The 16,248-nt window shown below is 51.6% G+C and overlaps 1 protein-coding gene across 1 annotated transcript in view; it reads left to right on the top strand.

Annotated features, from left to right (window-relative positions):
* Positions 1-16,248, top strand: part of FGD2 (FYVE, RhoGEF and PH domain containing 2) — a 42,324-nt gene that overhangs the window by 11,475 nt on the left and 14,601 nt on the right. The window contains 9 exon segments of the mRNA XM_036868597.1: positions 6,624-6,855; positions 8,420-8,500; positions 9,194-9,337; positions 9,339-9,343; positions 10,560-10,716; positions 10,905-11,043; positions 11,550-11,608; positions 11,852-11,998; positions 12,724-12,816. Coding sequence (XP_036724492.1) covers positions 6,624-6,855; positions 8,420-8,500; positions 9,194-9,337; positions 9,339-9,343; positions 10,560-10,716; positions 10,905-11,043; positions 11,550-11,608; positions 11,852-11,998; positions 12,724-12,816 — 1,057 coding nt within the window.

Below are 16,248 nucleotides of genomic sequence, written 5' to 3'. Positions count from 1 at the left end.
CCCCCACCTCTGTGAGGGGCAGGTCCAGATGCTGCTCTGGAAGCCCAAGGCGCTGGCAGCTGAGGGGTGAGATAAGCCTCTGGGCTCAGGGTGTGATGTTTGTCCATCCTGCATGCCTTCTGAGGCCCCACTGTGTGCAGGACACTGGGCTTGGCTGGGGACCAGCCAGGAAGCATGGGCACCTGGGCCCTGCAAGCAGGGAGCTAGCGTACAGTCTGGTGGGAGGCAGAGGAGGAAACTGGGCCCTGCAGTGGAGGAGAGAGGAGCACAAAGGAGCGAGGCCTCCCCAGACTTGGGAGGAATCCAGGAAGAAGTGGCATTTAAAGACGAATCCGATCAAGCCCCTAGTCTAATCACATCGACAGGAAATCCAGGGACCAGTTCTGCAGTCAGCAGACTGTGGGACCTGTAGGACCAGGAACCCAATGTCCTCATAGCCATATTGTGTGGGAAAACAGAAAGAACAAGGTGAACCTGTGGATGAAAAGAGACTTAATAGACAGAACAGCCCGTTGTAACATGTGGACCTTATTTGGATCCTGATTTTTTTAAAAAAGTGGTGATCGGTTAGTCTGCTCAGGCTGCCATAACAAAATACCATAGACTGGGAAGCTTAAAAACAACAGAAATTTATTTCTCACAGTTCTGGAGGCTTGAAGTCCCTGATCAAGGTCTGGCAGGGTTCTGTTTCTGGTGAGGACTCTCTTCCTAGCTTGTAGACGGCCACTTAGTCTCAGGTGGCCTTTCCTCGGAGTGTGCAAAGGTGTGTGGGGGGGTGGTGTGGAGAGAGAGATCTCTTCCCTGTCTTATAAGGCCACCAACCCTATCAGATTAGGGCCTCACTCTTATGACCACATTTAGCCTTAATTACCTCCTAAAGGCCCTCTTTCCAAATTCAGCCACAATGGAGATTAGGGCTTCAATATGTGAATTTGGGGGGACACAATTCAGTTCATAGCAGATGACATTTATGAAGCATTGGCACTTTGCTGACTGGGTATTTGATTATATTGAGGAATTACTGCTAAATATCTCTTGGGGTATGATAATGGTAACAGTGTTTCATATATATACACATACATGTATATAACGTGTATAAAATATATATATATGTATGCATGTATAGAATAATATTGGCATTATATGTACTGTGATATGTACACAGTACATTATACATACATTATGTGTACATTTTTGCACACAGGAGTATATATATTTCCTTATTTTTTATTTACTTATTTATTTATTTATTTTTGGCTGCACTGGGTCTCCTTTCCATCCCAGCCTCCAGTTTACACTCAAGAGGGCAGTCCTTTTTCCTAGCTCCTATCATATCCTTTTGGAGATATTCTACACACGACACACAAATGTACGTGCAAAACTACCTTTTTTTTCTGTAAAATATAAATGGTAGCGTATAATGTTGTTCTGCATCTTGTTTCTCTTTTTTCTACTTTATTTTTAAAATCATGTCAGATTAGTACATAAAATTTCATACTGTGTAATGGCTCTACTGTATAAACGTACCGTAAATTCATGTAACATTTAAGTTGCTGCCAATTTATGTGCTATCATAACCAAGGCTACACTGAATACTTTGTAGACCTAACATTTATGCACACAGGAATAAATATATTTGTATAGGCAACAGGAAGAAATGAGAATGCTGGATCAAAGTGCACGTGCATTTAAAAATTTTTTTAATTAATTAATTTTATTTTGGCTGTGTTGGGTCTTTGTTGCTGCGCGTGGGCTTTCTTTAGTCGCGGTGAGCGGGAGCTACTCTTCGTTGCGGTGTGCGGGCTTCTCATTGCGGTGACTTCTCTTGTTGCAGAGCATGGGCTCTAGGCATGCGGGCTTCAGTAGTTGTGGCTCGTGGGCTCTAGAGCACAGGCTCAGTAGTTGTGGCGCACGGACTTACTTGCTCCGCGGCATGTGGGATCTTCCTGGACCAGGGCTCCAACCTGTGTCCCCTGCATTGGCAGGCGGATTCTTAACCACTGTGCCACGAGGGAAGCCTCGTTATTTTTTAGATATGCACCAAAATATCTGTGGGTGAAATCATCTGATTTGCTTCAAAATGGTCTGGGAAGAGGAAGTGAGTGTGGCTATAGATGAAGCCAGGCTGGCCATGAGTTGATGGTTGTTTGTTGGGTCTGGGTTATGAGTTCATGGGGGTGCATCATATTATTCTGTCTACTTTTGCATATGTTCTAAATTCTCCATAACAAAAAGTAAAAACAAAAAGTGAGGAGGATTATTGAGATTTAGGGTTGGGGGGAGAAGCCAGGCATCTGCTAGAAGAAATTGCTCAGGCAAAGCTCTGAGGGAGTGAGGCTTTTGGGTGTGTGAGGCCCCAGTGTTTCACAGGCGCTGGAGCGTGAAGCTGTGCCAGGCGCTTCGGGTACCAAGATGACTGAGGCTCAGTCCCTACCCTCCAGGACAAAGACCAGTCTCAATGGAGGGCCCTGGCTCAGGGCAAGCGAGACCAGAACCCAGTAGGGGAGCCCTGAAGGGCCTGTGAAGCTTGAATAAGGGGAACAGAAGCAGTTGTCATTGTTCTGGAAGTGCTGGGAGACCAAGTGGTAAAAGGAGGCATCAGGCAGAGACCACCCAGTGTGCTAGGAATAGGGAAGCCTGAGGATGGAGCAGCAAGAATGTGATCATCCAGGCTCCCAACCAAATCTTTGCTGGAATTGTAGGAAACTGACCTTCGCTTTAGAAATCTGACTTCTTTTTGTGTTCTTACTGGGTGACTTTGGGCAAGTTACTTAAACCCTCTGATCCTCAGTTTTTTCTTCTGTAAAATGGGGATCATTATAGGGCCCACCCCATAAGGTTGCTGTGGTATTAAATGAGAAAATATTTGTAAACCACTGAAAAGAGTTTGTGTTAGTTATTATTATCATCGGAGTTTTCAGGGAGGAAGTTGCCTTCCCTTGGGGCAAGAAGGTGGAGACATCAGTTATTAAAATGAGAGAACCCCAAGTGGGAGGTGGGAACATCATATTACTCTTCTCTGCCAGCCCCTAATAGGTTGGTGATTTATTTTTAATTAAAAAAGCTGTTTTCTACAGTGGTGAGCAGGGTCAGATGCAGAAAAGAAGTTGTAGAGAAAAGACTAATAAAATCCACTGGACCTTGTGAGAAAGTGTGGTTGGCCAGAGTGGTGAGTGTCTCAGGCCAAGAGCCCAGTTCCAGAAAACTCCCTCTAGGCCCCCGTTTGCCCTCTTGAGGTGGCTTCTGGAACAGGGGGTCTACAGGAGTGAAAGGTCAGGCCCCGTGGGGGTGGGGTGGGGCCCAAGCAGGCTCCTCCCGCTGGTGGGGAGCACCGGCCTTCCCCCTTCAAGGCTGTGGCTCTGGGACCACTTCCTCTTTCCTCACTCTGAAGCAGGGAGCAGGCCTGCTGAGGCCTCAGGAAAAATGGGACTCCAGGATGCCTTAGCACACCTATGACCCCAGGTGGGGGTGGCTGAGTGTGCTGGTTGGGAGACCTCTCTCCCTGCTTCAGGGGTAGCTGAGGGCCACCCTGGAGGCCTGCAGGATGGAGGGGGCGAGTAAGGAGAAGCTGTCATCTGTATCCAATCTGTGACTGTGTTTGAGAATAGCAGGTACGGGGTAGTGGAGGTGGGAAGGGTCAACCATGGCCAACTGGCAGTCTCCCTCGAGCTCCTCTGCCCACCCCTGGGCCCTTGGGCAGCCCAGAGCCTCCCAGTCTCTAGGCTAAGGAGCAGGGCTGGGGCCACCTTGGACCCTCACAGTGAGCAAGTTCTCTCTCTGCGCCCTGTCTGCACACCTCCTCCTGTCTGGGCAGTGTCCACGTCCCTCGGCCATGGGTTCCTTGGAGCATGGGAGAGTGTTGTTGGGGCACCAGGCCTGGGCAGGGGTGAGAGCGTGTGTGTTGATGTGTTGGGGAGAGTCCAGACGTGTGTGTAATTATAAGTGAGCGTGGGTGGACCAGATGCCGTGTTTGGGCTGCAGAACTCCAGCAGAAATAATAGCTAATACTCTCCTGCAGAAATAATAGCTAATACTTATCAAGTGCTTACTCCCTATGAGTAGGATAACCATACAATTTATCATTTAGACCAGGACACAATGGAAACTGAAAGTGAATGCCATTAAATTTTTTTGGTGCGAGGGAGGGGACAATAGGAAAGGTTGAGACTGTCACAGGCAAACCAGGATGTGTGGTCAGCCTACCTATAGGGCACTGTTCTAAGTGCGTTTGCTACTTATTTCATTTAATCATCTAACAGCCTATTGGGGGTAGGTTCCACCTCTATACCCATCTTACAGATGAGAAAGGGGAGGCACGGAGAGGTGGGGAGGCTTTAAGTGCTTTAAGTTCATGGGCAAGGAGCAATGCAGGGGCTTCCATCTGAAGGGAGAAGGCTGGACCGGATGTGTGGAGGTCATTGTGTGTCTGTATGTGACATTAATCCATTCTGCAGGCATTTCTTAAGCCCAGGACTGTGTTAGGGATTGTGACTGTTGTAGGTAGGGTTCTCTGGAAATAGACTCCGGGGTAGAGATTTGCTTCAGGAAACTTACTGGGGAGGCTTTTGGGAACAATACCTGTGCGGGTGAGGGAGGCAGCTTTGGGTACAGGGAGAGGTTGAACTGCCGAGCACTTGCCACAGAGGCTGCAGCCTGTCCCAGAGAGCTCTGGAGCTGGAGGCCTCTCAGGCTGTTCCAGATGAGGCAAAGGGCTAGGTCTTTGTACCCCCACATGGACTAGTCATTGGATGTGGACTTGACCTTAGATGAGGTAGCTCTCTTCCAGAGAGGGCAATTCCTGGGGAGGGACTCAGTCAATAACCTGTCAGCCACCATACCACCAGCAGCTAGGGGAAGAGTGCCTCAGTGCTGAGGGGGTGTGGGTGGCACAGCACAGCATCGCACAGGAACTGTATCGGATGCAGGAGCCTAAAGAATGATCCCTGCCCGGAGGACTTCTGTCTTTGGTGCTAAGCTCATGGAATGACCATGATGCTGGGTCATAGACAGTAGATATCCTGGGAGAGGCCTTAACGCTCTGCTAAGTGTACTCAGAGCAGGCAAAGCCTCCTGTGGGCTTCATGGTGGAGGGCAGCATAGACGTGGACCTAGAAGGGCAGTTTCAGCTTCCTGAGCGGGTGACCTGACCCTGCCTCTCCCAGAGGGCTTTGCCGGGCACTTCTGTTCAGCACCGAGGACAGCTCTAGGCAGCACCTTCCTGGACCACCACCCCACTCAACACGCCAGGCATGCCCAGTGGAGACCCTCGAGCATGTGTGCTCTGCCTAGGCAGCACTCCTAGCAGGAGGAGGCAGCCCTCAGACCAGATGGGGTCAGAGGAGGTCTTGTCGGGAGGGTGGGAGTCACCCCTTACTGTGTGAGGGGCCCCATGCCAGCTGCCTTGGCCTGGGCTTTCTTGTAAGGCACTTCCTTTCAGTGCCTTAACTGATCTGAAACTGAGGGGTGAAGAGGAAACAGAAGCTGGCCTGGGCACTTGGACAGAAATGCAGAAGCTGAAACCAAATGTAAACGGAAAGCCTGAGACTCAGCTATTGCCACGAGCTGCAGACCAGTGGCTGAGGAACTGTGGTGCACTGGAGTGCCAGAGAGGCGTGGAAGAGCCAGTGAGGAGCCATGGGGGACTGGGTCCAATCCTGTCTCTGCCACCAACCAGGGTGTGACGTGGGGCAGGTCACGTTGACTCTCTGCACCTGTTCTCTCCTTGACTCACATGCGGAGGGGCAGTTTAAGGCTCAGGCTCGGGAGCCAGCCTGCCTGATCTGAATCCCACCTCTGACCCCCTCTTGCTGCAAGATCCTCTCTTTTCCTAGCTGCAGAATAGGGGTAATGAGAATCTTTCTCACAGAGTTTTGAGATTTTGTACCTGTCTGGTCCTCCATTTCCCGCCTGCCTTCTCATAAGGATGCCCACCCTGTGCTGTCACCACAAGCCTTTCCACACCAAAGGGAATGGGTCCCAGCCCAAGTCGTTGGATATATTCCTTGAGGGTGACCTCTGTTATCTAAAGAATTTAACTGGCTGACAAATCCAATAGGTAGGATAACAAAGCCACACTACGAAAGCTCATCCCTGGAGGGAGAGGGAAACTGATCCCAGGCTGGCTTTTCCCACCACTAGAGGTGTGGAGGGCGTAGCTCACACTGAAAAGCCCCAGCTTTATCAGCTCTGCCCTCCCTTTAGAGTGTTCCATGGCTCCCACCTTCCCTCGATATATCAGTTACTGGGGTTTTAGGGGATTTCCTGCTTACAGAGACTTAAAACCAGGGATGAGGTCCACAGGCGAGGTGATCTGGGAGGGCACTTAAAACCCTCTATGTGCAAAAAGAAGGGTTCCTAGCTGCATTTTAAACAGGGAAGTGTGTTGTTCCCCAGAAAACGAGACACAGTCTACGATGACTCATTTTGAAGACCGGAGTTCCCTCCAAGAAAGGTGTTGGGGAGGGAAGTAGAAGTCTCAGTCAATTCTCCTGTGCACCAGGTACTCAGAGGCCAGTGAACATCTGTGATTTGCATTAATTGCCCCAAAATCCCCACCAGAGAGGTGCTATTCTTCTCCCTACTCTGCAGGCTGGAAACCCTCAGGTCTGCTGTCTTCTCCTCAGGACCCCGAGAGCAGCATCCAGAGTCCACGGCCTGGAGGCCGGGCATCACCACCCTGGGTGCAGGCCTCCTTCGCCCACAGGGCCATGGGATAAGCCCGCCTTGGAGGAGGCCGTGGAGTCCGGGCCCAGGACGGTCAGCAGGAGGTATCTGAGCTCCCTGAAGAACAAGCTGTCCAGCAGGGACTGGAGGAAATCTTGCCAGGCTAGGACCTGCCCCGGCCCAGCGACACAGGTGCCCGAGGGGTAGAAGTGAGGAGCTGGGTGGGGGCCCCTCCACTGACCTCCTTCCCACACATTCTCTCCCAGCCAGAGCCAGCACTTCCCCAGGTGGGGTCTTGTGTGACCAGAGATCAGCTGAAAGTTAGATTCACACCCACCCCACCCTTAACAGCCTTTGATTAAGTGTCTACTATGCACCCTGCTGCTGGCATTATTTCTCATACCCCTCACTATAGGAGTCTTTTAGGCATGGAAATTGAAACTCAGACAGCTTAAGGAACTTGTCCAAGGCCACACAGCTTGGAACCTAGTACCTTTCCCAGGGGCGGGCCTCTGTTCAACCCACTGAAGGGGGCAACAGTGCCAACTAGACATAGAGGTCAGCGCTAATTCCTGCCCTTAGACTCATCCTGGGCAGGTCACCTCCCTTCTCTGGGTTTCAGTTTTCTTGTCTGTGGAATTTAAGGGCTCGGCTGCACGAGGCTGTGCACCCTGGAGCCGGACTACCGGGGTACACGTCCCAGCTCTTCTGCTTACTATGTGACCTTGGGCAAGTCTCTTTAACCCCTTTGTGCTTGTTTCCTCATTTATAAGATGGGGATGGTGATCATAGTAGTACATACTATGTACACTGGTTATCAGTTGCTGCATAACAAACTACGGGCCCAAAATGTAGAGGCCAAATAGTTATTATTTCTGACAGTTTGTGGGTTGATTGGAATGCTATTGGATGGTTTTTCTGTTGGTCTCACTTGGAGTTTGTCTTAGTCATCTCGGGATGCCATAGCAAAATACCACAGACTAGGTGATTAAGCAGCAGAATGCATTTTCTCACAGCTCTGCAGACTGGACATCCAAGATCAAGGTGCTGGCAGGGTTGGTTTCTGGTGAGGCTCCCTTCCTGGCTTGTAGATGGCCACTCTTCTCACATGTCCTCACACGACCTTTTCTCTGTTCACATGCTCTCCTGGGTCCCTCCCTCTTATAAGGACACCAGTCGTAATGGATTAGGCTCTACCCTTCTATCTCAATTAACTTAATACTAAAGGCCCTATTTCCAAAATATAGTCACATTGGAGGTTAGGGCTTCAAGGTATGATTTGGGGACGAATTCAGTCCATAACAGGGTCTCTCACGTGCTGCAGTCAGATGTTGGCTGGGGTGGGAATGCCCAAGATAGCTCATCTCCCAAGCCTGGTGCCTGGGCAGGGACAGCTGGAAAGCTGGTGCTCAGCTGGATGCTGGCACGGCTGGACCCCTGTCTCCCTCTCACTGTAGTCCCAGGCCTCTCCTTCCATGTGGCCTCTCCATCGGGCAGCCTAGACCTCCAGATGTGGTAGTTCGTGGCTCCCAAGAGAGCACTAGGTGGAAGCTTCCAGGCCTCTTAAGGCTTAGGCCCAGAACTGGCTCAGCTCACTCTGCCCATTCTCTCAGTTAAATCGATCCCCAGCCCAGCCCAGATGATTTCAGAGTGCATGAATCCGGAGGTATGTTTCACTGGGGCATCCTTTGGATACTGCTCCCCATCAGAGGAGACCAAAGCTCTGCTTCTCCCTTCTCCTCCCAACTCCCCTGCAGAGCCTGAGGACGAGAGGATCGTCCAGAGCTGCTGGAGAACAGAGCAGGCCTATGTGGCACGCCTCCACCTGCTAGACCAGGCCAGTGGCCAGGACGCCCCCTCCTGAGCCCCAGCACCTGGATGTCCTCGCACCCACCCCTGCTCTCCCTTCTGACCCACCTCACAAGAGCTGAGAGTTAGGACCTCGGGGTTTGATTCTAGGAAGCCTTAGTCTTTTAACTCCATTGTGCCGGAGTTCAGGCAGAAATCGGGATTTAGCTCATTAGCGCCACTCCTGGTTCCACCGTTGGTGCCTGGGCTGTCTCACGGAGCAGAGAAACCTTCCAGGCCCCACACAGCATCCTCATCTGTCATTCCAACTCCCAACATCCTCACCATTGTTAGCCCTTCACACTTTCTTAAGGAGCCCTAAGGCGAGAGGGTTAAATCACTGAACATCAGCAGTGGGATCTTGAGCCTGGCAAAGTCCAAGACTTGACAGACACGAGACAGGCCCATTTCTGACATTCATCAGCTGCCAGCCTTTGGCCAAGTCCCTGTGTCTCTAGGCCTTGGTTTGCCCATCTGTGAAGTGGCCAGAATACAATCTTCCCTGCTTCTCTCTCTTCCCAGGGTTTTTGTGAGGTTGATGGGAGATTAAGGAGGTGGAAGCATTCAGCAAGCTGGGGAGGGACCCCAAAGCCCCTGGGACTGTGCTTGTCTCCCCCTGGGCTGGTGTTGGGGGTGGAGGTCCTTCTCTGCCACAGGCCCAGTGACCCAGCGCCGGCTGTAGGTGTTCTTCCAGGAGCTGCTGAAGGAGGCCCGCAGCAGCAAGGCCTTCCCCGAGGATGTGGTCAGGCTCATCTTCTCTAACACCTCCTCCATCTACCAGTTCCATGCGCAATTCTTCCTCCCAGAGCTGCAGCGGCGGCTGGACGGACTGGTGAGGTCCAGCAGAGCCCCTGAGGCCCCCTGACCACAGCCCTGGTCAGGTCCGGTTGCAGCCCCCAGGGAACTGGGTTTGGCCTATTATGCCCCTGCCCTTGCTGTGTGGCCATGACTCTCCTCCTCTGGGCTTGCTCTGTCTGCACAGTGAGGGGCTTGGACAAGGCATGTGTGTGTGTGTCCTGGAGAAGGGGATGGATCAGGTCCTCACTAGGCTGAATGACTTAGGAGGCAGTGGAAATAACCGGCACTAACTGAGGGTTTCCTACTTGCCTTGCCTTGGGCTTTACACCTATTAACTCGCTTAATCTTCACATCAGCCTGCTGTGTGATGATGGCATTGTGGTTATGCAGGAACCCCTCTCTGTTTTCAGAGATGACCACTAAAGTATTTAGTGCTGAAATTAGTATCTTGCCAAAGAAATACCATGATGTCTGGGATGTCCTTTAAAATTCTTTGTTAAAAAAGAATCTTAGTAATTGTAAAGTCCAGGGACGCATATATAGGGGTTCGTTATTCTTTTTATTTTATGATTGCTTAAAATTTTTTGCAATAATTTTTTTTTAAAAAGACAACCCTGTGAGGTTGCCTACCATCATGCCCAGTTTTTTCAGATGGGAAAATTAAGGAATAGAGAGGCTAGGTGACTGGCGCAAGAACACACAGCTAGAGTAAGTGGTGCAGTTGGAAATCAAACTCAGGCAGGCCAGGTCCAGATGGTCAGTCCTTACCACTCTGCTGTAACAGTTCCTGGGTCGAATGACCTTTTCTTACCTCTCTGAGCCTGGATTTCCTCCTCTCTAAGATGGGCCACTGACTGTCCCTCCTCCCCCACGCAGGGTTGTGAGAATTAAATGAGATGAGACATGCACCGAATCTTGGGCAGTGCTTGGCATGTGGCCCTTGTTATTGTTACATGAACAAGCATCCGGTGGTTATTGAACGCCTGTTGTGGGCCTGACACTGTACTGGGCTTTTGGAGGAATCCAATCCGTGGGAGAGAACAGCATCTGCCCTCAGGGGGTCTCACAGTCTAAGGGGGAGTGAACCACACACATGTGTGAGGATGACACGCCCCCCTATACCTGCACCCAGAAGTGCCGCATAAAGGCTGTGTTGTGGGGGTGAGGGGAACCTCACCTAACCTGACCCTGTCTGGAGTCAAGAGAAGAGGTCCCCAGACTGAGGGCAGTACCTTGTGCCCCTCCTGCAGGACGACCACCCCCCGCATTGGCGACGTGATCCAGAAGCTGGCCCCCTTCCTGAAGATGTACAGTGAGTATGTCAAGAACTTTGAGCGAGCTGCCGAGCTGCTGGCCACCTGGACTGACAAATCTCCACCCTTCCAGGAGGTTATCACCCGCATTCAGGTGAGGTTGGGGCGGGGGCGGGGCAGAGCCTGCACTGCCACCCCCAGTGTGCAGTGGCTCAGGTTCCCCAGTGATTTTGGGTACCTCCCTGGCTCAGTTGCTGCGCACTCCCCCGACCCTCAGGGGCAGTCTGACCCACCCCTTCCCCCTCTCACCCCCACGCTCTCCCTCCCCCCTCCCTCCCCAAGAGCAGCGAGGCCTCGGGCAGCCTGACCCTGCAGCACCACATGCTGGAACCTGTGCAGAGAATCCCACGCTATGAGCTGCTGCTCAAGGAGTATGTCCAGAAGCTGCCAGCCCAGGCCCCAGACCTGGCTGATGCCCAGAGTGAGGACACCCCCAGGGAATCCAGGGGGTTGGGGAGGTTCGAGCCGCTTCCATAATTTATGGAGCACCTACTAAAATGGTTATTATGACCATCAGCCATCAACATTGACCGCTGGTACTTCGTAGACATTGTCTATAGCATCAGCCACTTTTTTATAGACATTAAGGCCCAGAGAGGTTAAGTGACTTGCTCAAGGTCACACAGCCAAAAAGGAACAGAGCTGGGATTTGAAACCATGCCTTCACCCTCTGGATCTGGGGGGCATTGAAAGTCACAGAAGCCAACGGCCTAAGCCCTGTCTTTTGGTGGCTTCTAGTCTCTCCACTCTGGGTGGGAAATGGCCCTCATCATCCAAATACCTCATGTGCCAGGCTACAGGGGAAGGCTGCTCCTGGGGGTGCTCATGGCAGGCCCTGAGGCCGCTTGGTTAAGCCTCAAGGACCTCCTGCCTCAGCCACAAGCCCCATATTTTCAAGGGGTAACTCTGGCCCTGCCCCCATTTCAGAAGCCCTTGACATGATCTTCTCAGCCGCTCAGCACTCCAACGCAGCCATCACTGAGATGGTGAGCATCCCAGCCCTCGGAGTAGGAGCAGTGGGCATCCCCAGGGGCCCTGTCACCTCCTCCCTGCAGCTCTCAGCCTCCCCCAACCCACCCAGGTCTCTGTATCTCCTCATCCCCTGATCCTTCCTCACGACACCTGGCCCACCTCCCCCTCACACCCTGTCCCTGTCCACACAAGGCAAACCTTCCAGAAGCAGGCAGGCCCTGCCTGGCCTCGGCTGAAGGTGCACCTCCTGTCCCCAGGAGCGGCTGCAGGAACTGTGGGAAGTGTACCAGCGCCTGGGCCTGGAGGACGACATAGTAGACCCCTCCAACACCCTGCTGCGCGAGGGCCCTGTCCTCAAGATCTCCTTCCGCCGCATCGGCCCCATGGAGCGCTACCTTTTCTTGGTAGGGGGATGCTGGGGGGCCTGCCCCACACTGGGGAGGGAAGTCCACGGGCCCTCTGCCCCAGGTTCTGTCTGCCTGGCATCTACCCAGCTGGCACTGCAGGACGAACAGGGACGAGCCTGCTTCTCTATCCTTCTCTGCTTTGGCACCCAGGTGACTTGGGACAAGTCACGTGCTACCTCCAGGCCTCAGGAATTTCTAACTGAGGGGGTTCCCAGACATGCCCTGGGAAGAAACAGAGTCAGAATTTGAACCCAGTCTGTTTGGCTCCAAAGCCTGTGGTATCAATCTGTGCTCTAGAGAGTGTACAGCAGGAGGGAATTAGCTTGGCTGCTAGGAAGAATTGCCCTGGTTTGCACTGAAGAAGCCAGGGTATCTCCTGGAGATCTGGAAACTGGTCCCACCTGAAGGTTTTGGGGAGGGAGCTACAATCTCTCATAAGCCCCTGCCACCCTTGGCCCCTGTGAGAAAGGCCTCGTAGGTTTCTGAGGTCTGATGAGGTCCCTTGATGCCCACAGGTAGGGCAGCCCTTCAGTGACCTACCTGTTGGATTGGGGCTAGACAACCACTTCCTCATCACACCTGTGAGGTCCTGTGAGCTGGCCCAGCGGGTGGCGAGAGGGGAGGGAGACCCAGTGGGGCTCAGCCCACGCCCAGGGAAGCCTGCCTGATTGTCCTTCCTGCCCTTGCCACTGTGCACACACTCATGCTTGTGTCTCCTGCAGTTCAACAACATGCTGCTCTACTGTATGCCCAGGGTCATCCAGGTGGGCGCCCAATTCCAGGTCAGGACCCGTATCGACGTGGCCAGCATGAAGGTAAGAGGCACCCCAACCACCTTCGGTCTTTACCCCCAGGGTGGGACCGAGTATGGGGAGTAGCAGGAGGGGCCAATCTGGGTCTCAGTCCAGGAACCCAGGTGTGTCAGGTCCGGGGCAACATGAAGGTGGAAAAGTTTTGGGGTTAGATCTCTCCCACCTGGCCTCCCAGCCTTCCTGTCCAGGGCCCTTCCCAGCTCCCAGCTTTGCTCTGCTTTCCCTACTATCTGCATCAGTATTTTGAAAACTTTAATACGTGCATGAATCCCCTGGGAGTCTTGTTAAAATGTGGGTTCTGATTCAGGAGGTCTGGAGAGGGGCTGGAGATTCTGCATTTCTAACCAGCTCCCGGGTGATGCCAGTACTGCAGCTCCCCAGGCCACACTTTGAGTAGGAAGGGTCTCCACTTTCAGCTCAGCTGCTGACTTGAGTGTGTCCCCATCCAGAGATGGCCACAAATGAGCGGAGACAGCACAGCAGTCCATAGTAGTGCCCATCGACTGGGCGGTCACTGCGGGTTGGGTTGGGCCCTAGATCATCCCACTGGATCCTCTTCACAGCCCCGTGATATAGGGGCTGTTATTATCCCCTGCATTTTTTTGGTTTTTAAAAATCTTTTAAAAATAATAACTTTATTACCTAAAAATATAGATAATACACATTCCAAAATCAAACTATATCAAAAATATATGCAATATATATTGCATATATATGCACCCCATCCCCTAGTTCCCCTTCCTGGAGGCAGCCTTTGCTTCTTGTGAGGCCTTCCAGAGGTAGTCTTTGCATACACAAACTAATAACATATTCATTATGGCTTCCTTACTTTTGTTTCACATAAACAGTGAGACTGTTTTTCACATACACTATTCTGCGCTTGACTTTTTTAACTAACTACTAATTCTGGAGATGCTTGGAAGTCAGTTCGTTAGGAGCTTCCTCATCCTTTTGCATAGCTGCATAGCATCCCGGCATGTGGATGTACCGTAATTTGTTCAGCCAATCCTCTACTGACAGACATTTAGATTGTTCTCAGTTGTCAGTGTCTGCAAATGAGACTGCAGTGAATAACTGTGTACAGTATGCCTGTGTCTAAGTATATCTGTAGTTAATCCCACTTTTAAAAATAAGGAAATAAAGCGGTACATCCAGACAATGGAATATTATTCAGTGATAAAAAGAAATGAGCTATTAAGCCATGAAGAAACATGGGGGAAACTTAAATGCATATCACTAAGTGAAAGATGCCTATCTGAAAAGGCTACATATATACATACATACTATGTACAATACTATGTGATTCCAATGATACGACATTCTGGAAAAGACAAAACTATGGAGACAGCAAGAGGATCAGTGGTTACCAGTGGTTGGGGGAAGGGAGGGATGAACATGGAGGATTTTAAGGGCAGTAAAACTATTTTGTATGGTACTATAATGGTAGATAACAGTCATTACACGTTTATCCAAACCCACAGAATGTACAACACCAAGAGTGAACCCTGATGTAAACTATGAACCTTGGGTAATAATGATGTGTCAGTGTAGATTCATTGATTCTAACAAATGTACCATTCTGGTGGGGGAATGTTATTAATGGAGGAGGCTGTGCATATGTGGGCTCAGGGAGTATATGGGAAATCTCTGTACCTTCCTCTCAATTATGCTGTGAACCTAAAACTGATCTTAAAATAAAAGTCTCTTTTAAAAATAAAAAAAAAACCAAGGCCCAGAAAGGTTAAGTAACTTGCTTGGGGGTCACACAGCAAATCCTGGTTTGCATGATCAAACTCAGGTATAACAGAGTCCAGAGCCTCTGTACCTAACCAGCATACTATACAATCTCCTACTAAGGCTTCAACCTGGAAAGATAAAGCATAGCGCGGAATTGCAGGCATAGTGGAGGAAATGGGAGGGGAAACTTCTTGATAGCCCCTCTCTGATCCCTCCTGAGTCCTGGTGGCTGGGGCTGGAAGAAGCAGAGGTCAGATCTGGCCTATCTTGGTACCCTTCCATCTCCCCCTTCCTTATCCCTATTGACTCCCCCTCCCCCCACCCATCTCCCAGGATCTGCTGCAGGCAGAACTCGAACCAGGACACTTCTGCCTCTGGAGAACCCCTGAGCCTCTGAGAGCCCCCAGCAGGAGGGCCTTGCCCCTGCTGCTGACTGGGCTTGCCTGGCATTTGGGGCTGAATCAAGGGCTTGGGGGTGGGGTGTAGCCTGCAGGTGATGAGGGCTGATGGAGGGACTTGGGCACCTTATGGGGCTTCACAGCCCGTCCCCCATACCTCAGCTGACTGAGGTCCTCTAGGAATGCAGCCCCCCCACCCTGCGTCGTCCAGCTTTCCTAACTGAAGTGGCCAGAATGTCCCAGAGGCCAGGGTGCGTGCAAGCTTGTACGTCTGGGAGCCTTGGTGAGTGAGACTGGGAAAGGCAGGTTATGGAGAGTTACAGACAGAGAAATGGAGACAGGCAGCCCTGTCTTAGGACTGGCAGAGACCCAGGCATAGAAAAAGAGAGGCAGACATTGACAGATAGAAAAGCCAAGAAATATGGAGACCACAACAGACTACTGTAAAGAGAAAATACATAGAAATGGGCCTGACAGTGTCAGATGCTCAGGGTATGTGCCGAGGGCTCCCGGGCCCAGTGTGTGCTGAGTTCCCGGCGTCTCCAGTCCCAGTGAACATATTCCCTACAGGGTGTGTCTGGTGCTCTGGTGGCTGCACAGCGCCCACTCCTGGATGGCACGAGCCTGGCAGGAGCAGAGCTGTCCACCTACCCGCATTTGTGCAGCAATCATTTCCTGAATCTAAGGTTTGGAGGCGGGTCTGACCTTTGACCAACATGATGGCTCCCACTGGCCACGACCCCCTGGCCTCCTCCTTCCTGAGTGTCAAGGAGGCCTAGTTCTCAGCAGCTGATTCGCCCCCCAGGGCCTGACTTGGTCCTATCGTTGTACCATCCTGTACAGGGCCAGCCTAGGAAGAAGGAGAGGGTGAGGGTACATATGTACTCAGCATCTCCATGGACACCTGTGCAGGTTGTGCACTGTACGAGCACACCTCAATTAAGATGAGCACACCTCATCCACAGACGACAGCATAGATTGCATATTTACAGTTCTCAGTGTCCGGCAGATGGCAGTCAAGTGTCTGGTTCAACAAACCAGACACTTGACTGAATATTACGCCAGTTTGCCAACAGATGTCAGTAAAGTGTTTTAAGGAAGGGGTGTCTTTCTCTAATTAGCACAAAGGCACTGTGTGGGCTGGCAGGGGCCTGAACCGGCCAAGTCTGGTGGTTGAGCCTGGGTATGGCGGAGCTCGGGGAATTGTCCTCTAGAAACCTTCATCCTGCCCCTCTTCAGAGGTGGTCCCTCAGGTCAGGGGCTCTTCCCAGTTCCCCTTTTTCTATTAAAAGCATCATGT

This window comes from Balaenoptera musculus, chromosome 11 (assembly GCF_009873245.2).
Source record: "Balaenoptera musculus isolate JJ_BM4_2016_0621 chromosome 11, mBalMus1.pri.v3, whole genome shotgun sequence".
Lineage (NCBI taxonomy): Eukaryota > Metazoa > Chordata > Mammalia > Artiodactyla > Balaenopteridae > Balaenoptera > Balaenoptera musculus.
This window is presented reverse-complemented; position numbering and strand designations above follow the sequence as displayed.